General features: G+C 44.1%; 3 protein-coding genes and 1 long non-coding RNA gene across 5 annotated transcripts in view; 3 read left to right on the top strand and 1 right to left on the bottom strand.

Moving 5' to 3' along the window:
* The window catches only part of LOC136436210 (inverted formin-2-like), a 64,322-nt gene extending 58,067 nt beyond the window's left edge, over positions 1 to 6,255 (top strand). For both annotated transcript variants that reach the window (XM_066429990.1, XM_066429992.1), the window contains one exon: positions 617 to 6,255. In XM_066429990.1, the coding sequence (XP_066286087.1) occupies positions 617 to 4,600 (3,984 nt within the window). In that variant the 3' untranslated portion in view covers positions 4,601 to 6,255. The remainder of the gene's footprint in view (positions 1 to 616) is intronic.
* A 954-nt stretch (positions 6,256 to 7,209) lies between these two features.
* On the top strand, positions 7,210 to 20,079 carry LOC136437197 (uncharacterized). Its single transcript, XM_066431678.1, has 10 exons — positions 7,210 to 7,388; positions 8,674 to 8,975; positions 9,526 to 9,688; positions 15,736 to 15,848; positions 15,988 to 16,323; positions 16,830 to 16,980; positions 17,423 to 17,584; positions 17,972 to 18,053; positions 18,365 to 18,438; positions 18,623 to 20,079. The coding sequence occupies exons 1-10, from the start codon at positions 7,370 to 7,372 to the stop codon at positions 19,444 to 19,446; spliced, it is 2,226 nt and encodes a 741-aa protein (XP_066287775.1). The 5' UTR covers positions 7,210 to 7,369; the 3' UTR covers positions 19,447 to 20,079.
* Positions 12,161 to 14,881, top strand: LOC136436209 (uncharacterized). Its single transcript, XR_010756018.1, has 2 exons — positions 12,161 to 12,270; positions 13,570 to 14,881. It is a non-coding gene; the product is annotated as an uncharacterized lncRNA (long non-coding RNA).
* Positions 20,080 to 20,757: 678 nt separating the features above from the next.
* LOC136437478 (zinc finger protein 420-like) lies at positions 20,758 to 22,790 on the bottom strand. The gene has a single exon (XM_066432097.1). The coding sequence runs from the start codon at positions 22,677 to 22,679 to the stop codon at positions 21,099 to 21,101; it is 1,581 nt and encodes a 526-aa protein (XP_066288194.1). The 5' UTR covers positions 22,680 to 22,790; the 3' UTR covers positions 20,758 to 21,098.

The raw sequence follows: 22,790 nt of genomic DNA, 5'->3' as shown, positions 1-22,790 counted from the left end.
AGATCTGGCAGAACTAGGTTTTTCATTAACATATCTATTCAGAGGTTTGGTATAAAAACCAGATCTGTCCTTAGTCACTGACGAAAGATAGCGGATGCTGTCTGAAACGTCTGACTGTTTCAAAATTTTATCCAGTTGCTTGAGTAACTATATTTAGCGTATCTTATTACCTGCATGTCTAACCTTCATCAACGTAATGGTATTGATGGTATTTCAAGAAGCCCATAGTGATCGTCTTCTTACCTTTACAGGAGAATTTATCAAGTTTAGAAGATTCTAATAGATATACAAATGTACTTCTTGGGATACGGCAGTTCTAAAAAACAGCTTCGACTTAACTGGCAATGGTTTTCAGTTTCTAATGCATGAATTGTAATAGTACCTATCAAGAGGCCCATAATCATCGTCTTCTTACGTTTGCAGGAGAACAAGGAGAGGCAGATCTTAAAGCTTTAGAATATTCTATAGTATACTTTAGTATAGTTCTATAGTATTTCGGATACATCAACTTTATTAGGTACATGGTCTTTATTGGCAATGGTTTTAAGTCTTAAATGCAAGAATAGAAATGGTACATATCAAGAGGCCCATTATGATCGTCTTCTTACCTTTCCAGGAGAACAAGGAGCGGCAGATCCGGGAGGACCGAGAGGAGCAGCGGCGTAAGGAGCAGGACCTGCTGGAAGCCGCCCGGAGCCAGCGGAGGCACTCCGTCGCCATCACCGGCTCCGTCGCCTCCCTGCTCCCGGAGAGAAGCTCGCCCAGCCCCGAGCCGGAGGACAAGGACACCGGCCCGATCGTGGACAAGCTGCTGGGCGACATCCGGAGTGGATTTGCTCGCAAGCGAGGGGAGAGTGTACGTGCAAGGATAAAGCGATTAGAAGGACTTGGTCCTAGGGACGCGAAGGCTGCGGAGAATGCTGACGAACAGGGAGACGAGAAGACAGAAGAAGAAAACGCCGTAAACAAAGACTCAAAGCTGACCAATGGTCATGAGAACAAAGGTGCAGATAAGACACCCGTACTGAAGGGCCTTCCAACTAAGGGAAGCAGCCCGACACCTGACTCTAGTAAACAGTCAAAGGAGTCTCCAACAGCCAGGAAGCTTCGAACGCCATCCTCAAACGATGACAACAACTTGTTCGAGTTCTTACTGCAGGGAGAAAACGACCTGTTGAACAAGCTCGACAGTGCGCAGATGAAAACGCGCAGGCCGGCACGTAGGCGAACAAGAGACGTTGATCTTCTGTTGAAAGAAAATACCAACAGGGAAAACAGCACGCCGGGGCGCCGGTGGAGAAGTTCAGTAGAAGGCAGGGAAGTGGACGTTGCTCTCAGGCAATGGGCTGCGAAACAAGAAGTCGTGGAAGCTAAAGATACTAAAGAAGCTACAAAAGAGGTTACAAAAGAGGAGGACAAAGAAACGAAACCAACTCCAAAGAAATGGAGAACGGCGATGCAGGAATGGGAAGCTGAAAACCCCGAGCAGCCTGTTTCACCTAGAAAAGCATCGGGCTTTACAAAGGGAGAGAGCTCTGAGAAAAGTAAGAGGAGGTCTTCAAATCTTATGCAGTCCTCGATACCGGAAGAGCCCGAGAACGACACGTCCCCGGGTAAGGGAAAAACATCGGCCAAGGTAAATACTTCGACTTCGTCTGCTAAACCTGACACCAAAACATCGGCCAAGGGAAATACTTCGACTTCGTCTGCTAAATCTGACACCAAAGAACCTGAAAGAGAAGTAGCCTCCAAACGGAACTTAAGGGCGAGTCCCCTGAACGTCAGTGATCGGTCTGCTCCCGGCAGGCGCTGGCGCAGCAGTGTGGACAGCAGGGAGGTGGACAAGGCGGTGAAATCATATGATAAATCGAAGAGAGATTCAATCAAACCTAAGAATTCAACTTTGATACGCACTTCCACGCTCCAGGACAGACCCAGTACGACTGCAGAACCGATGTGGAGGAGATCTTATAAATCTACTGACGTAGAAAAAGCAATCAAGGCAGAGCCGCTATCGAAGTCATATAGAGACAAAGCAAACACTAAAACAGATGACATCGATGCACGCATGAAGAAAAGAAGAGAAGAACGACGATGGCGAACTTCGCTAGATTCAAAGGAAATCAACTCAGCGGTTAAAAAGTTTGATTTTGACAGTCGTCGGAAGCAGTTTGGTGGCGGGTCTCGCGGTAGTTCACAGAGCTCCTCTCTGGACTCGAGTCCCCGCGACAGCCGTGGGAGCACCCCTGAACCTGTCAGAAGGTCGGACAGGCGAGGGTCGACTGTGTCAAGCAGAAAAGAGACCCCCAAGAACATTCCCGAGTCCCCCCGGAGGACGAAAGCATTCCCCGGGGGTGCCGTAAGGGTTCGGACTCCCGACACCGAGAAAAAGGACCTCCCTGGTAAATCTCAGGACAAAAGTTCCACCGGCAAAAAGCCAGGAATCGAGATTACCGCAGATGGTTTGAAAGGAAGAATTAAGGAGGAAATGAGAGACAAGGACAAAGGCGGTACAGATGAGGATAATGGTAAAACCCGTGATCGTCTAGGAAGAAGATGGAGAAGTAGCTTGGAGAAGAGAGAGGTGGATGTTGCCTTGAGAAGTCACGAGGCGAAAGGCAGGGAAAGTGCAATACACAAACCAGTGGAGAAGAAAGGAGCTGACGACGAGAAAAAGGTCGAAGTCAAAGAATCGAGGTATGCGAAAAGATGGCGGGAGAAGGTTTACGGTGAGAAGGATGAGAGCGGTGCTGAGGAGAAGGAGAAGGGGAAGGAGACGGTGGTCTCCACCATGCACGTGAAGGAGGACAGGGCGCCTGTGCAGAAGAGATGGCGCAGCGCGGTGGACAGGACGGAGGTAGATCTCGCGATAAAGCAGCACGAGACTAAGATGACGAAAGATTCGGAAAGCGCGGGAGTCAGCCACGAGGTGGCCAAACTGACGGAGAAGAGTGACCGCGTTGTGAGCGACCGCAGGCGGAGGAGCGCTAGGGGGTCTGTCGACGTCACGGACATTAAGGCAGCCATAAATAAGACAAAGGAGGACGACAAGAGTGTGGCTGAAAAAGCGGGTAAGAGCCTTACAACAAGTGGACAGGAGAAAGACTCAGAAGGTGAGGAAGAGGAGGAATCTTCCCGCCCGCTCTTTGGAAGCGTTCGCGGGAGGATGAAGCGGTACGAGAAGAGTCAAACTCAGGAGGACGACGGTAGCCAGACTGGCGTTACCGGAAACGGAAACAGGGTGTCGACCAGGTTCGGAAGGCGGTCGCAAACTGACGTGGACCCGAAGGACGTGGACACTGTGTTGCGGGCAGGCATGAAAAGTATTAAGGAGGAGAAGGAGACTTTGGAAGAAGAGAAGTCTGTGCGCCGGGAGATACCAAAACCCAAACCTGCCATGCTTCGGCGATGGACTAGTCTCATTGACGAGACCGCCATGAAGAAGGCAGTTGAAGAACCAGGTTCGGTCGGTAAGAGACTGAAGAACTTCATGGAGAGAAAAATCAGCAAAGACGACTATGATGTCCCACCGGCGAGCAGTTCCCACAACAGACGCTGGACTACCAGTGACTTCGACACTTCGGCGGTTGAGCCTGCAGTCAAGCAGAACGACCGAACGAAAGAGAGACTGAAGGAAAGACTCGCGCGCATAAGTGAGAACGTTAAGGCTGTCGAGTATACTGATGAACCTAAACACGGAGGATCACTGGACCCCGGTCACGCCCCCTTGGTGGCAAAGTACTCCTCCGATAGCGGCAGGTCGTCCAGACCCAGGTCGGAGGACATCAGCGACAAAGTTTCTCCGGAGAAAACCGCTCCGGGCGACGACGACAACGGCGACAGCGACCTGGATAACGACGACGAAGGTTTCGAGACGGAGTCTACCGTGAGCTCCAACATCGACAGCGTGGCAGACAAGGTGGGCAGCGTGGACGGGGAAGGCAGCGGGAGCCCAGCGGATCGGAGAGAAACTGCAGGAGTGTTCCGCGCCATTGGTAGCAGGAGAGACAGCCTCGGTTTGGACTCGGTGCACACGTGTCACAGTCCGCAGTCCAGCGTCGACTCGTCGTTCGACCAGTCGGACATTACCGACACCGACTCCATCACGTCGGGCGGCCGGGACTCCAGGCCGAGCAGCCAGACGTTCTCCGAAGCCGACGGGAAACACCACGACTCCGTCAGGTCGCTACACAAAGTCTCGCCGGGGGGAGCGAAACCGCAGAGCAGTGCCGAAACGAGAAACGGCCTGCCGATCCCCCGGAAACTGAACATACCGAACTTCGAAAAGGCTCCTCCACCGAAGCGGATCCCGGGTACATTTGCTGGGAAGGTCGGACACTTGTTGAGCAAATTCGATCAAGGAAGTCCCGGCGGCCCGTCGACGCCAGCCGCGAAGTCCGTGCCGAGGAGGAACACCATAGCTTCCTTTACCGTCCCGAAAAATGGCACCGACTCGAGCAAGCTGTCCAGCCCGGAGCGAGAGAACATTGCTCCCGACCCGCAGAAGGCCGCGGCACGGGACACTATCGTGCAGGCCATCGAGTCGGCTATCGAGACCCAGCGGTCACCTTCGGCAAAAGAGATCAAATCTGAGGACTAAACTAATTATCATAACGTGAAGTATAACCAATATACCGTTATACTAGTATACAGTGAAGTCAATATTTTATTGGTAAGAAATTAGTCATTCCCAGAGAGCTTTGAGGGAGGAAAGGATAAGCATGTTTTAAGTCAATGCAATTTGAATTTTGATAGCGAAATGTAATTTTGTAATCAATCTCGTCTTTCCATGAAATGATGTACAATATTTTGAGAACCACGTGAATCGGTACAAGTCAGGACACTTCCGTCAGCAATAATACAAACTGCCATTCCGAGAAGTATTAACGCCATCTAGCGGATTGTTCTATATCCTGCATATACCTCAGGTGCCGTTAAATGTCGCTAAAACGAAAATTCCACCACCACAGAGCATCCTTCAACAGGCCGATCCCAGCAGCCCATCCAAATGGGCAGTTTAGCTAAGAAAGAGAGTGGCTGTACGTAAATGTAGCTGATTGCGTCCGCCATATTGTCGGACAATTGTTTGCCTTTACATGTCTTGACATCATGGCTCTCCAAGCAGAGGAGGGGTTCCGGCAGGTTTTTGACGTGTTTTTAGGCGTTTTTGTCGGGCTTTCTGCCCATGTTGGGTTGGCGAGACAACAAAAAATGATGTCAAAGTAGAAAGCCCGACAAAAACGCCTAAAAACACGTCAAAAACCTGTCGGAACCCCTCCTCTGCTTGGAGAGTAGTCTTGACAGAGTTGTCCATGGGACGATCGGTCTATTGAATGGTGTGGCGTTCAATGGGTGTTCTCTGTCCGGGGTTTGCGCTTTTTCCTAGGGTATATTTGACGTGACGCTACTTAAAATCCATGGAGGTAGATTTTGTTTTGATACAGGAGCAGCATTTGACGGCCCTGAGGGTACAGAGAAGTATTATTAACCAACTGATATTGGTAATTTTTTTAGTTCACTTCGCACAACACACACACATGTAGCTATGACAGCTTGTCCGGCGACTGATGTTATACAACATTTGATTCTCGACAGAACCAAATACAAGGCAACACGCTACGTATCTGAACTATGATATGTGATGATAATATCGTTAAAAATACGTGAAGCGAGGAAGCTTAAAGTTCGAGAATAGGAATCTTGTCTTAGATAAAGACTTACTTAATGTATTTTCATACCGTCTTTCGGACAAGACACACTGAACCACTTTCTGTAAGAAGACTACGTAGCTAAGATTGCTACGAATGTACAAAAGTTGTAGACACGACGTTATAGCATTCCAACACAGATATCAGAATTAATGATAGCATTATAGTCTTATCACATATGCAGTAAATGTACCATACAATTCCTCTTCTTTTAAAGTCTGTACAAATTGTCGTCGCTTCAGTTCTTGATGCGTCATTTTTATTCAAAGTATAAAGATGTCAATGGCGGTAACTTTCAGCAATAGAGGTATAAATGCTGTGACAATAGTTCCTATTATTATGTACATTTTGTGTATGGATATGTCATGTTTATGGTCTAATTGATTATCAAAACTTATTTATCTTAAGGCTAGATATTTTTCCGGTGATCCATCTCGAATTGTAATTATGTTGCATGTGGATCTCATCTTTGTTTTTTTCTGTTCCAAAGGTATTTGCTCTGAAATATTCAAATTTATACAAACAAAAATAAACCCAATTTACCCAATTGTTTGTGTTGTCTTCTTTTTTCAATCGCTTTGCAACTTTTGGTATGTTATAAGTAGTTCGTGTTATGAGATATCTGACCCTTCTAATGATAGGAAAGCCTATACAGTAGAAACCAATTAATTGCAATACGCTTTGTTGTAAATACCGGCAAACTGCAAAAGATTGTGAAATCCCAAACCGTTTCCCATTAACGTCATTGTTTGTCGAGCCCCACATACGCAAAGCCTATGATCGCAAAACCCGGCTAATCGGCAAAAGAATTGTCAAGTTGCAACACATATTGAAGCGAAAATATGCCAAACAAATCACCAAAAGCGGCAGGAATGAGCCAAAAACTTCCTGTATAAAGATATTAGATCGCCAAAAGTGACAAACTTGTCTTAGCCTGAGTGGCAGCCTTTTTAGCTTCCGTACGCTACCCAAGCTCCGCTCCTCGCCGGCAGCGGAGCTTGGGTAGCGCAGCGGAGCTAGGGTAGCGGACGGAAGCTAAAAAGGCTGGCACTCAGGCTAAACTTGTCTAGCACAGGACATACCTTTAAAGAATGAATATGTGAAGTACTCTGCTTTCATTTTCGCCAAGGGAACACATCAAGCTATTTGATCAATGACGTACCGGTATCAAAGCGGTATAGTGTCTAAGAGTAGCCTCCTTCAACAGACTTCTAGGAGCGTCGGCGTTTATTTTTGGAGGAAGCGCTGAATCAGGATTTACGACATGGGCAAGGTTCTCTTTTGCTGGGTGGGGGGGGTAGTTTCCGCACCCCAGAAGTCTGCGAAGGAGGCTAGTCTAAGAGAAAGTTTAGTCCACTGTGTAACTTATAAACGTCGCTCGGAAATTATTTAAGGCATAGAACGTACCTGTTCAGTTGTGACACATTTATTGGGAACCTAAGGGTCGTCTTAATTTAAGAACATCCCTCATACAAATGGGTCATTCCATCCGTGACGTCGGATCACATGTGCTTTGCAAGGTCCGCAGAAAACAAGTAGTACCGGTTGCCGTACTTCCTCATTTCGCGGAAGACGAAAATCTGCAAAGCACTGGTTGTCGATCCGCTTTGAGACCGCCGTTTGCAATCATCCTGCAAGTCCTGCTGGCAGCCGGCCTTTTAATGGCAGTTGGGGCTTCAGGTAAACTAGTAACACTTATATTCGTCGCACTTATACGGCTTAAGAACACATTTTTCAGGTCGACAACAAGGCAAGTTATCAGCGGCATGCGCAAATTACAGGACCGACAACGTCGGTAGTTTGCCGCATTTAATGTCGCACGTGTGTACCCTCGCGTCCCCACCGACTCGACAATTCAAGTCAATAGTTTAAACACGGTCCATAGTTAAAACACGACCGAGAGGAATGTTTGTCGTAGGATTTTCAGTTTTTTTAGGCCGTCGACAGGACCCTGCGACAACCCTTTCCGTCACAGGATAACACAGCTGGATTTTGTCGACATGTCGACGACTGTGCCAAGAAATGAATTCTCCTAATGTCGTCATTTTCCTGCTATACAGCTATCGCCGTACACAGCTATGGCCTCCGTCGGTCAGTGTTGACCATGGTAAAATGTTGTTACTGAGTTGTTAAAGGCGCTGAATGAAGATGGCATTTTGTTCACTTCTTGTCTGATTATCAAGAAATGGAATAGAAACTGTTATGTTTACTTTGCATCAGAACACAAAAGAAAGTCAGCCCAGACTGTTGACGGCTGCATAATGAAGTGTGAAATCTCAAGTGAGTGCTTCTTTGTGTCAGCTGCGCATATCATGAATAAATTAATGAACTTGGATTTCAGCCCCTAGCATTTACATAGGAACAATGCACACCAGGGGAAGCATGGTTAAGCCCCTTTAACAACTCATTAATTAGTACTAAGCCTCATTCAGCAATCTTTCGGTGAGTTCGGAGACTACATACCTTCGTGAAATATCTTAGTTAATTATTCGATTGAGAAATCATTTTATGCTCTAGCCGGAATCACAGCTGTTCATATAGGCACTTGTACATCTTGAAGAAGGTTATGTTTTCGGCAGCGTTCGTCACGTCTCTCCCCCTCTCTCTCCCTCCCTCCCTCTCTCTCCCTCTATTTCTCTCCCCCTCTCTCTCCCTCTCTTCCATGCACTGTCTGCTATGTTTAATTAATAGTTATAGTCCTACCAACTTTGACATTCTCCGGCAAATCTGATTTTTAAGGTCATCGTCCCACTCACAACATGTCAACCAGTTGCCATGTATTCAAAGACCCCTGGACACCCACCAACATTAACAAACGCACTGAGAAAACGTGGATCCCGCACAAGGAACAATTGGCAATTTCCCCCCAAACAGCAATTTGGTAGATTTTTGGCACTATTTACAATGACCTTGAAAGTGTAAACTGGTTTATTTGTCCAATGCCGTATCTATATATCTATTCTAGGTTGTTCCTCTCCGCTCGGAATGAAGTCAGGAGCCATCCGAGACGGCCAGATATCTGCGTCCTCTTCACTCATCAGACCCCGGAATGCCCGTTTGGATAGAATAAACGGCGAATGGCGAGCAAACGTCAACAATCAGAACCAGTGGCTACAAGTCGACTTGCTGAACAGAACCACCGTAACCGGTGTGCAGACGCAGGGAAGGCGAACAGACGCGCCACGGTTTGTGATGACATTCACGGCGTCATATTCTGATGACGGAAGAAACTGGACAGCATTTACTGAAGACGGAAATGAAACAAAGGTATGATGAAGGCGAGAGAAGTTTCGTTTTCCATCAGTTTGTTAATTTTTCTCCTGTAAACTTGTCAGTTTCTTCGTGTGATAGTCCCACCTGTCGTCTATTTCCGTTTATCCCTCTTTCGTTACAATCATTTGTAGATATGAGCACAATTCCTTAAACATATCACTGCAAAAATGAATGAATGAATACATGAATGAATGAAGAAATGAATAGAAACGTCGCTAAGAGGGAATAATAAACAAATTACAAATACAATACAAAATTGATGGTGATCTATATGTCACACACATAACAAGTGTGCCTGTTTGTGATTGTTTTTCTTCTGATGAATGGAACAAACTGCACAATCTGTTGTCTTTTGTTAAATCATTTTCTTTTAGCCAAGATATCCCGATGGGTAGCCTCTTTTATTTCATATTATTACAGAATCCGTTCTCCCATGTGATCTTATGTCGCCATTAACATTTCTAGTTGTTGAAAATGCTTCCCAACAAGACGCGCCTGATAATCAATGGCAGAGAACTAAATTTCAGTTCATCTCTTCATTTAGGTCTTCATAGGCAATAATAACGCAGTCAACACACGAGGAAACACGTTTAACCCACCTATAATGGCGAGGTACATCAGGATCCACCCGCGGAGTTGGAACACGTGTGGTAAGCCACGGTGCATCACCATGCGGATAGAGCTACTCGGCTGTGACCTCCAAGAAGGTAAGTTCCGGTCCCGGGTTCAAATCCCGCCACCGATGTTGTGCCCTTGGGAAAGGCATTTTACACGACTTTCCTCACTCCACCCAGGTGTATAAGTGGGTATACTGTTCTAGTGTACGTGGCACTGTTGAAATAAGTTATAAAAAACTTGAGTGCAGTGCCAATTTAATTTATTCATTGCAAGTTCGTGCCCAAAGGCTAATTGCAGACAAACAAGTACACGGAGAATGCATGGAAAGCGAAAGAGTTATCTAATCTACTGTGAAAGTTCACTGTTCTATGTTAACTATTGTTGACTATGGTTGGGTTTGTCGTCTTTTTTTAAGGCATTGGAAAATGAACTGACCCACGTTTCAAATCATAAGTGGGTTGGTTGATTTTAGTAGTAAGATGGATTTTTGTAAATTATTCAAATGGAGAAAGCTAGGAGAATTTATGGAATAAATAATCTTAGAGGTCTGAATATACAGATAATTCATTTTGAGTGACGGGGATATGGATATTGAAAACGCGTGGCCTACCGCAAACTGGATCATAAACTGCAGGAAGTTTATGGCGCCACCCGTCTCTGTTGAAGGTTGATTGTATATAGCTAGCCACGGCTGGCTGGAAAATATTAAAAACTGACCAAATAGAGTGAATAGTACCATTTTCTGTGTTTCAACAACAAGGTATATTTTCATCGGTAAATCTGAATTCTTAAAGTTCAATTTTCCCCATGCCTTTTACAGCTGTGGATTACTGTCAGCCCGACCAATGTGTTAATGGGACCTGCATCAGCGGTGCAGACAACAACCACGCATGCGCGTGTGACGAGGGCTACGAAGGAGAATATTGTCAGGTTCCTATACGTATTGGTATGTATCCTTGTGCTTGGAACATTGGGGCAGGATGCCCAAAAGGAATTACGATATCGATGGTGCATTGTGCTCTATTTGTGCTTACCTTATGACATCATATCTCTTACATGTATAGTAGTAAAAATGTACCTTAAAAAAGCAACAATACGCCAACGATGTACGTATTTTCACCTTTGCCAAGAAAGTTATGTTTTTGCTACCATTTGGATGTATGTATGTTTGGATGTATGCATGTTGAATGTGGTTTAGCAGAACCTATGTTTGGATTGTCATAAAACTTGGTATGTGGTAAGGTAATGTCCTATCAAAGAAATAATTAGATTTTTTAGCTCCCTAACGGCATTTCTTGGTACTGCAGCAGAACGCCCGGTTTTGATATGTCGTGCTCTATTCTTAATACAAACTATGGTCATGATTTTTGGTTGTAGATGCGGTCTCACGCCCTACCAGGCACGATACTATCTGACTGAGGATCTTAAAAATACACTTTCTGTGTTTTCTAAGCCACAGCAGAGCCAACTGAGCGGTCCACCGCTGCAACTGCATCATCTAAAATCGCCGGGTCGACACCAGGTGAGGAGAAATTAACTACATAGGGGAAAAACATCAGTTTCCTTAAAGCAGCGATTTCGAGCAATATTAGGGCCCGAAAATAGGATTTTCAAAGTCAATTTATTTAGTCATTTCTATACATGATTAGTTCAAACAACACTATCACAATATGTAGCGACGTCCATGATGCAAACATTCGACGTCGTTGTAATGTGAGAACTCACTGAAAATCGTCACTGGGGTTTTTGTAGGCTCGCGAAACTAAGGCGATCGTCATATGGCACGATTTGCGAGGGTTTAAAATGCTCAAAGTATGAAGTTATTACGCAAATGAGCTAGACAGTGTTAGTAAATGTCACTACCATAAAGATTTCAGTATTTTTTCATCTCCATTTTTGGGCCCTAATATTTCGTTGGGCATTGGAAATTTTTGTTATCACTGTAACTATATTTCTACTTGTCATCATGACCTACATTGTATACTTAGCTCATTAGAGCATAAACATGCACTAAAGGTATTTCATTAATCAATTCTTCATTTTTTCAGACAAAGCCGCCATCACAGGCGGTGCCGTAGCGGCTGGGGTCGTTATTCTCATCATAGCAGTCGTTGTCTTTATTGTCTACCTGAAAAGGTTAGTCATGAGTGTGCAGTAACTCTAACTCTGTGTCAGCTGATATCAGATCCAGCTTTTCTCTCGCACAAGATTGAAGAAGGCCAATCGTCTTCGCCGTGCCTTCAGAAATAACCTGTGCAGCAGAAAACGAGTGTGTCTAAAGTGTCATCCTTACATGCTATGTAAATTTGAGATGCTCTCCGGCTCTCTCCGGCTCTCTGCTCTCCCCCCCCCCCCCCTCTCTCTCTCTCTCTCTCTCTCTCTCTCTCTCTCTCTCTCTCTCTCTCTCTCTCTCTCCTCTCCCTCTCTCCTCTCTCTCTCTCTCTCCCTCTCTCTCTCTCTCTCTCTCTCTCTCTCTCTCTCTCTCTCTCTCCTCTCCCTCCCCCCTCCCCTCTCTCCTTTCCCCTCTCTCTATCTATCTATCTGTATATATGTATTTATTCATTCATCACATAGTTTTCTATCTTGTATAGACGACGACCCAGTGATAGTGACAAAGAGCGATCGGCTGCACAGTTCGACCTCACAGAGACAACCAGCAATGACACCAAAGGTACGTGCTTTTAATTGTTAAGTTGAATTTTCAATTTACATTTAAACCCTTTCAATGTTACATTTGGAAATTTAGCACCGGAAAATTGTCTTGAAAATCTTACAATATTGTTGGCCAAAAAATTCATTTTTCAAAGCAGAGGCAAATCAAACTTGCATTTTCAAACATTTCTTAAGTACGTTGATTTATTCCACCAAGTAGAATATATTATCGCGACAAGGAGGGGAAAACAAGAGAAACCCCATGGGAAATGGAATACTTTATGTTGTACTTTATGATGTCTTAATTTGCTGGATGGTGTTTTATGTACTGTTGTATTATTTTGACTAATACAAAGATAAATAAATACGTGCCTAACGTAACATGACCTATTTACGTGCAGGAGTAGTTTACGTCCAGATTGGGTCATGTCCACATGTCGCGGTGTATCATGCCAAAGCCTGTTCTCATGAGAAACAAAGAACGTCATAAGTATGATCCTCAGCCATCTCTCTCTTTTATACAAACATTTAAAAGGGTTTACGTCCAGCGACATAACAGAATAAACTCCTGAACCAGTAACAACAAGTTGCACGGAAGCGTCATGCATGACGCATTTCATATGTAATTCGACACCGCGTATTCCATCATGTTTTTCTAACATACACGATAGCTAGTATCTAATTTAAAAGTAGCTGACGTTAAACCTTTCTTTAATATGCAGACTATCCATGGTGATTCGAGGTTTGAAACTCTTGCCATTTTTAGGAAGGTTTGATACAACCTAGCGACCCCTGCTCAGATGATACATTTTTGTACGGCATAACATCATGGCCATGCGTTTATCACGTGAACGCCACGTGCTGCTGATTTCGGGGAAATTCACAATACAAAAATTGTTTTGTTCCATCGCGTCGGGCAAGCGGAGGGACAAATATATTGACTTTACTGTCATTTGTCTGTAGACTACTTTCGACAGTTACTGTGCTTTTTTTTTCCGGTCTATGTTCTTCAAGCATAGCACTAGAAGGGAAGATACTGAGGTGGACGATAAAGGGTAAGCCTAGCACAATTCTACACCATATACCCCAGTATAAATACATGCTCGCACGGCGTTAAACAGGCGGAGAAAAACTTACAGACCACGCATTTCCTTGTTAGAAGAGCTGATATTTCTACCCATGGGTTAAACATTTGACTCTGTCCGCGCGGTTTTAGGATAAATAACGTTTTGAATAAATCGGACGTAAACTGGTCATGTTACGTTACATGGCGTCTTCGGTTAACTGATTCAATAGAACATACGTCTGCATGTTGTAGGGGCTCTTCTGTGTGACGATGGCGAGTATGTGGAACCGTTACCATCAGCGATGACCTTGCCTGACACCGGTAGTGCCGTCTACGAGAACGTCCCAGAGGACTCTTTGCCAATCCTGCAACAGTCTGGCAACAATGATGTCATCTACGAGAACATCCCACAGGCGCCATCTAGCGGACACTATCAAGAACTGCGGCCATCTGTGTATCAGAGCTTACAGAAGTGTTGAAATCACGCTGTAAACTTCTTGTCAACAGCATAATGATTCATTTGCTTCTCATGTATTCGTACTATCATGTATTGGCTGGTAGCTCAGTCTATAAATACTCAGGAATGTCGTTGTTGCACGTTTAACTAGCAGTGTTTTTATTCTGGGGCATCTGCCGTTGTTAGGGCCCTGTCACACTTGTGCGTATATTCAAGTGCGCATGAGTTCCGCAGTAACATTTTTTGGCTTGAAGTAAATTTTGCGGGGAGGAAGTTGTTTTCTACTTTGACCCACCGTTGAGCAATCTAGGTATCAAACCAAAGAAATTACTTCTTCGGCTGCAAACTTAACCTTAACCAAAAACATGTTGATACGCAACTCATGCGGGCTTGTATATACGCACAAGTGTGACAGGGGCTTGAAACTGGTTGTATGACGTGGCTAGCACGTAACAATGTCCCTCAACTTGTCACCTTTGGCACCTGGACGTTTTTAGAAATAGACAATCTAATTTATAATAACATACCCATACTGCTAGATGTCCATACCGTAGAACCTGTATCTTACGATACTTCAAGAAATTAGAAAATAAGTCGGGATATTTGTGACATTTGTAAGTATCAAGCTACATTAATGACGTACTAAGATTCTAATTAGGTCCCTTTATGACATATAGCATATTACTACTATTCGTTGTTTTCAGTTAACACGGTAATAGCGTTTTGCAATATTTTAGGAGAAGCTGTTTATACTAGTATTCAGGACGTATTTTTTTCGGAATATACGGTATACGGAAGACCGCCAGTAGTGGAGAACCTTCACTGAACGCTTTGCAGCCCCTACGGCTGCCTAAGCTATGGGAGAGAGTGAGAGTGATTGAGTGATACGCCTATTTCAATAGGTTCCATGTCACAAAGCACAGACGTCATTGTAACCTCTGAATGTGCACATGAGATGGGATAATCAAGATGAGGGATCGGAGCCCTCGGGGGGCTAACACAACTTATAGTTTTGTTCTGATAATGTCTGAAAAGAAAAACGTATTCCTAGGTTAAGGTTAAGTGCCATCACAACTGTTAGCTATTTGAAATAAAAAGTAAAGTTGACTGTCTGTAGAGTTCCTTCCACCTGTTTTCAAAACACTCATTCAGCTGGTTATCACCAGGCATAGGTAGTGATTCTGGTTTTGATGATTCTCCCTCTAACTGGTATAAGATTAATAGCAAGGTTTGTGCCCCCTGTGTGTCCAATGGAACATTCCGCCCCTGACGTTGCATCACGTGACCTTAATTTGACATACTCCTGTGCACGAGAAAATTACTTCCTCAAAGTTGTCGAAAGGTAAGCAAACACTGCGTTACACAGTCCTAGTTATTCCCTCGATCCGATACGAAACCTCCAGTGGGAATGGTCCTGCAACTGCTGCTGGAAGCCAGCATGCTGACGGTGGCTATAGCGTCAGGTAAGCCTGTTCTAATCGTATTGTCGCGTTGGTTTGTTGTGTACGCCTCAGTCAATATACAGAATCAGGTATTGACGCGGTGTGATTTTCAGTCACATCGTTATATATATAACCACATCAAGCAAATGTCGAGGATCTAGAAATTGGAGTTAGTTACTTCTATTCCATTAGTGTTTTTGTCAACGTCAAAGTCGTCTCCTGTTTGTTTTGACTGCTATCACCTATCGTTCTACACCTTGGGTATTTCGTTTGTCACCATTCATGCTCAGGCCATTCGTATTCAGGCATTACTTCTATTCTGCAGTTCTCTGTAGCGTACTATGTACCGTGCTAACTTTTACAGAAAGATTACGATTCCTTTTAGAGTGGGCAAATAGTAAGGACAACCTCAAGCCAGCCGTACATGTACACACTCACGCCACGTCTCCAAAAAAGACGCTATATAGCCACATAGTTCCCGTTTGAACTTTATTTAAGCCCACACACGATTCCTTTTAGAGTGTTCGTCTCCTCTTGGAATGGAATCGGGTGACATTGAAGACAGTCAGCTCTCGGCGTCGTCTTCACATAGAAATGGAGGAGTCCATGGGGAGCTCGTAGATATCTGTAGTGTACGTCATACATGATAGATAGAAACTTTGAATAAAATCGTACATGGTACATGACGCGGTTCATCTATCTTGAAAGTATGGTACATGTAACGTTAGTTCTATGTGAGTAAAGACGAAAAGACGATCGTCTTAACTTATTTATGGCAACGTCCTGTTTATTGCAGAGTGTTCATCTCCTCTTGGAATGGAATCAGGTGACATTGAAGACAGCCAGCTCTCGGCGTCGTCTTCACATAAGAATGGATGGAGTCCACAGGAAGCTCGTCTTAACCACGACAGAGCCTGGCGACCAAGCAAAGACTCCACCAGCGAGTGGTTACAAATTGATCTGCTTGAGAGGAAGGCAATAACGGGTATTCAAACTCAAGGGGATGAAACGTTTAGGCCTTACTACATGTATGTGACATCTTTTAAACTTGTTCACTCTGACGATGGGACAAACTGGAACACGTATCAGCAGAATGGATCAGACAAAGTAAGTATCACGAGCTGAATTTACGATCTGCAAGGCCAGGAATAAGACATTATTGAGTTGGTATTTTTGCTACAATGTATGATTTGATTTCTCTGACCTGACAAAACTGTAAGTCAAACTATATTTGTTTGGAATATTTCACTGATTTTCTAATGATGACCCTCTATTTCCTTGATTAGATTTAGTACAATATGCGGACCAAAATACAATGCCAAAGAATGAATGTTGTCAATTATTACATTGTAATTGTATGCATATAACTTTAACTTGTTTCAAAGAATAGCAAGGTTCTTTTATTCACAACCAAACAGTTTACAAGAGCCGACGTTTCGACAGCTGTCAGCCATCTTCATCAGGGCAATACCGACTAGTTCACAGTATTGCCCTGATGAAGATGGCTGACAGCTGTCGAAACGTCGGCTCGTAAAATGCTTGGTTGCGAATAAAAGAACCTTGCTATTCAGTCATTCGCCAACCTGATGAATTTATTCACGGTTGTTTTAAAGATTTTTGAAGTTGATACTAAGGGAGAAGAAGACGAAGTGAAGACCAACCACATTGACCCACCAATAGTGACGCGGTTTATCCGACTGATGGCGGTAAGCTGGCGGGAGGGAATAGCGATTCGTTTGGAACTCCTGGGGTGTGAACTGCAACGTAAGCAAATCAAATTCCCCTGGCTTTCCTTATATCTGATATATGACTCATGACTCATGACCAATGCAAGTATTAAAGGTATTTGCTATTGAAAACACTTGGCCCCGTCTTTTAAAAGAAGAAACATGATGTGATCACCCACCTTCGTTCACTACAGTACTAGTACACTAGTAGTTATTTGAGACACGGTAAAGGCAATGTAACTCTAGATAACTTTATAACTTTGATCTCGCGTCACAGGTGCGTCGATCTTTTGGTTGATGCCCTAGCTCTATACACAAAAATTTATGAAAGGAATCATTGACGCTTAGAATCATTTAGTGGGGTAAACAAAACAAAACAAAAAGAAAACACCCCCCCCCCCAAAAAAAACTTTAAAAAAACTCGAGTTCTATCCACTATAGGCTTGAATGATGTGCATGATGTATATGCATTGTTGCAGCGACCACGCCACTTATGATGACAACACCAACCGTAACACGTCTGACAACAACCTCAGCACCCATGACTGCTTTTATGATAACGGATCTCGCCACAGCAGCCAACGGTGTTGTCCAACAAAGGTCAACCATGGCGTCAGGACCATCGTCGTTCTCATATTACAGTAAGCGAGTTTGTTGTAGCTATAGGTGTGATTGCCTAGATATGAAGTGTGTTAGATTGTGAAGTCAGATCAGCCCTACCGTAGTAATGCACACGCAAAGTCCGGCTGGCGTGAATTACTAGCCAGTAGCTTCTGATGTTTAGTGTTAACCAATCATCATCATCACCATCGTCGTCGTCGTCGTCTTCGTCGTCGTCGTCATCATCATCATCATCAACATCATCATCATCATCATCATCATCATCATCATCATCATCATCATCATCATCATCGGTCGAACCCCGGGGCGGACGGGGTAACCAATATTAGCACATGATACCGATAGCAGATAAAAGTTCATAACTGTTCATGAGACTCACTCTGTTTTCCATGTTATGTTGATTACAGGCGCCATGATAGGCGGTGCAGTAGTGGGCGGGGTCTTCCTCCTCATCACAGCAGCCATTGCCTGCATCTTCTACGTCAGAAGGTCACTATAATAGTCTTTTATTTTGCCACTGGCTTCATCATGTGTGTAAAAATAGTACATGTAGCACACTTGACACTATGGATACATACAAAATAACTGCTGCGGTTGAAAACGAGAGCAAAGTTCATTGATAAGTTGCATGTAAGATATTCTTCTCAAAGTATCCAGTATTTTGAGGTTTAGATAGTTACGAGCAAGTTCGCGGAACGCTTACACAAAATGCTTGTTCCAAAGCTGCTGTATGTATGTTAATTCATGTGTGCAACATAGAAATTGTTAAGAAGTGTTCTTACTTCTATCTGCTTGTGCAGGCGACGGTCCCGCGGTACTGAGAGAGAACAATCAGTTCAACAACCTGAGGAAATGGAAAGGGATAACATCAGAGGTATCAAACACCTTTTCATTGAAAAAGTCATGCTAATGTCTAAAATACAGAGCTACCAAATCTAAACGTGACGGTAGAGTAGATTTGTTGTAGTAATGTTGGTTAATCATTACGGCGCTTCAGTACATTCTAACACGTTACATACAGTTTTTACAAGTAATTTGACACACTATGTATTTTGTAGGTCCCCATATTCCTGATGATGGCGAGTATGTGGACACTTTACCGTCTATTGCAAACTCGCAACAGACTGGCACCCGCCGCAGTGAAGTCTACGAGAACATCCAAATGGACACCTCGGTATTAACCCAGCAACGGCCTCGCACCCGTGGTGAAGTCTACGAGAACGTTTCCATGGACGCCTCGGTAACCCAGCATCAGCCTCGCACCCGTGGTGGCGGATACGAGAACGACTCAATGGACGCCTCGGTAACCCAGCAACAGCCTCGCACCCGTGGAGGTGTCTATGAGAACGTCTCAATGGACGCCTCGATAACCCAGCAACAGCCTCGCACCCGTGGAGGTGTCTACGAGAACGTCTCAATGGACACCTCGGTAACCCAGCAACAGCCTCGTACCCGTGGTGGCGGATACGAGAACGTCTCAATGGACGCCTCGGTAACCAAGCAACAGCCTCGCAATCGTGGAGGCGGATACGAGAACGTCTCAATGGACGCCTCGGTAACCCAGCAACAGCCTCGCACCCGTGGAGGTGTCTATGAGAACGTCTCAATGGACGCCTCGATAACCCAGCAACAGCCTCGCACCCGTGGAGGTGTCTACGAGAACGTCTCAATGGACACCTCGGTAACCCAGCAACAGCCTCGTACCCGTGGTGGCGGATACGAGAACGTCTCAATGGACGCCTCGGTAACCAAGCAACAGCCTCGCAATCGTGGAGGCGGATACGAGAACGTCTCAATGGACGCCTCGGTAACCAAGCAACAGCCTCGCACTCGTGGAGGTGTCTATGAGAACGTCCCACCAGCACCACCTAGCGGACCTTAGTAAGAGAACTGCGGCCAGCTGTGTGGGACCTTGTAAACAATATTGCAGCTATCTTTTATAAACAACATGTTTAGTTACCTGCGCCATGTGGTCAATGTGGACACTATATATGGCATTCTTACAAGTTTTGATGGATCCGTTGGCATGTGTGGTGGCCGCCATCTTGAATTGTGACGTCACAGGGTTGCCATACCATTTTATTTGGAGGGGTGTTTTTTGGGGTCGCTAGCGTTCTCTCTATTTTTAACAAATCGGCACACAACTATCACACATTCAACTGAAATAAGAAGAAAAATTCAATACAAATTCATATTTGTAAAAAAAAAACGTAATCGCTAAACTAACATAGCAAACCTGAAGTATACATAGCACAAATACTTAACTCTAGTTAATGCTTGTGTCAATGACAAGAATCATCTAAGGGACCACCAAAAAAATGATCACATTGGTCAGGAGGTCCTTGTATAAACATGTTTTTCACTCTTATACCTGTGGTAACTATGATAAAAGTATTTAACAGAAGAGGCCTTTTATTCAATAATCTTATTTTTTCACTATGTAATGAAGAAATATAGTTCCATCATATTGTTACCTAGGAGTTATGTTTACAGTAGGATGTACATTTAGCGCTGCCACAAAAATCTGCAAAAGAGGGCCTTAAGAGGTATGTATCACATCAGAAGATCTCTTGGAGAAACTAGATATTCTGTACGTTGATGAAGGTCAGACATCCAGTTAATAAGATACGCCAAAAATAATTACTCAAGCAACTGGATAAGATTTTGAAACAGTCAGACGTTTCAGATAGCATCCGCTATGAAAGACATGCCAAGTCCAGCTTGTCTATTCACCGACGAAAGATAGCGGATGCTGTCTGAAACGTCTGACTGTTTCAAAATCTTATCCAGTTGCTTGAGTAATTATTTTTGGTAGATCCTCTGTATCATTACATTGTAAACTGTTTGACACATGTATTATACCGATATTATTGTATAGATCTTAAGTCTAGTGCAATAGTAATACTAAACTCATAAGAAATGAAAGTCCAGTTTGTCTATTCTTTAATGATGTTAACATGATGCCAACCCATCTTTCACTGGTGACAAACGTGATGCACACTGATATCTTTAGTCCCAATTTATCGTTACCCAACATAGCTGAGCTTCCATGTTAAAATTCAAAGATATTTTTCACCATCTTATCCGATATGTTACACACATTACTAGACTTCTCAATCACCATCACAATGCCCATCTGTACCTTTCTCTATTGAAAATATCACATTTTTTTCAGTTTCCCACCAATGTCTTTTTTATGACATTGATCCAAAGCTGACTTCTCCAAATCTGCAAGGCAGTCACAGTAGTCACACTTGTAGGGATTGCAAGTTAACATATATGCTACAGAAACAAGTGAGACCAATTTGTCATGACTATCCTCACAAATGTGTTTTGCGAGAGGAGAATCCAAAGCCCATTTTTTACTTAAAAATAGTCTCACTGGTCACGCTTGTAGCGTTTTCCACCCATATGAGTTCTCATATGTTGGGATAAGTCAGACCTCAAACCTGCCCTGTACCCACACATGTAGAGTTTTGTCACAAGACGATTGTGTTTTAATCGATGGCAGTCCGGGTCCCGAACCATTTTTAGTCACACTTGTAAGTTGTATTTTTCACTAATATGAGTTCTCATGTGTATGGATAAGTTAGACTTCTTAGCAGTCCTGTACCCACACTCCCCACACTTGTAGGGTTTCTCTCCAGTATGAGTTCTCATATGTCTGGATAAGTGAGACTTGTAAGCAGTTTTGTACCCACACTCCCCACACATGTAGGGTTTCTCTCCAGTATGAGTTCTCATATGTTGGGATAAGGTAGAGCTTTGAGTTGTCCTGTACCCACACTGGTCACACTTGAAGGGTTTCTCTCCTGTATGAGTTCTCAAATGTTGGTATAAGTGAGACCTTCGAGTTGTCCTGTGCCCACACTCACCACACATGTAGGGCTTCTCTCCAGTGTGTTTTACTCGATGTTGCTCCAAAGTGAATTTCTGGGCTGCAGAATAGTCACACTGGTCACACTTGTAGGGTTTCTCTTCAGTATGAGTTCTCATGTGTCTGGATAAGTGAGACTTAGCAGAAGTTTTGAATCCACACTGGTCACACTTGTAGGGCTTCTCTCCTGTATGAGTTCTCAAATGTTGGGATAAGGTAGACCTTCGAGTTGTCCTGTACCCACACTCCCCACACATGTAGGGCTTCTCTCCAGTATGTTTTACTCGATGTTGCTCCAAAGCGAATTTCTGGGCTGCAGAATAGTCACACTGGTCACACTTGTAGGGTTTCTCTTCAGTATGAGTTCTCATGTGTCTGGATAAGTTAGACTTATCAGAAGTTCTGTGCCCACACTGGTCACACATGTAGGGCTTCTCCTCAGTATGAGTTCTCATATGTCTGGATAAGTAAAGCTTCTTAGCAGTCCTGTACCCACACTCCCCACACATGTAGGGTTCTTCTCCTGTATGAGTTCTCAAATGTTGGGATAAGGTATACCTTCGAGTTGTCCTGTACCCACACTCCCCACACATGTAGGGCTTCTCTCCAGTGTGTTTTAATTGATGTTGGTCCAAAGTCGATTTCTTGACTGCAGAATAGTCACACTGGTCACACTTGTAGGGGTTCTCTCCTGTATGAGTTCTAAAATGTTGGGATAAGGTATACCTTCGAGTTGTCCTGTGCCCACACTCCCCACAGATGTAGGGCTTCTCTCCAGTGTGTGTTACTTGATGGCGACTCAAAACTGATTTCTGAGCAGCAGAATAGTCACACTGATCACACTTATAGGGTTTCTCCCCTGTATGAGTTCTCATATGTCTGGATAAGTGAGACTTCTTAACTGCCCTATACCCACACTCCTCACACATGTAGGGTTTCTCTCCAGTGTGTTTTGCTCGATGTTGGTCCAAAGTGAATTTCTGGACTGCAGAATAGTCACACTTGTCACACTTGTAGGGCTTCTCTCCTGTATGACTCCTTATATGTCGGGATAAGTTAGACTTATCAGACGTTCTGTGCCCACACTCCCCACACTTGTAGGGTTTCTCCTCAGTATGAGTTCTCCTGTGTCGGGATAAGGCAAACCTCCGAGTTCTCCTGTACCCACACTCCCCACACATGTAGGGTTTCTCACTGGTATGCTCTTGCTCGTGACATGCAGATTCGGAATCAGCCATATTGTTTAGCTCTTTTCTGAAATATTATTATTTGACAAATTAATCACGGTCAGTATGATTTTGTGGCAATTACCTACTGGTATTTGTCCTTGTAAGTATTCTTGAATACAA

This window comes from Branchiostoma lanceolatum, chromosome 6, assembly GCF_035083965.1.
Source record: "Branchiostoma lanceolatum isolate klBraLanc5 chromosome 6, klBraLanc5.hap2, whole genome shotgun sequence".
NCBI lineage: Eukaryota > Metazoa > Chordata > Leptocardii > Amphioxiformes > Branchiostomatidae > Branchiostoma > Branchiostoma lanceolatum.
Note: the sequence above shows the minus strand (reverse complement) of the source record. Positions and strands in the feature narration are given on the sequence as shown.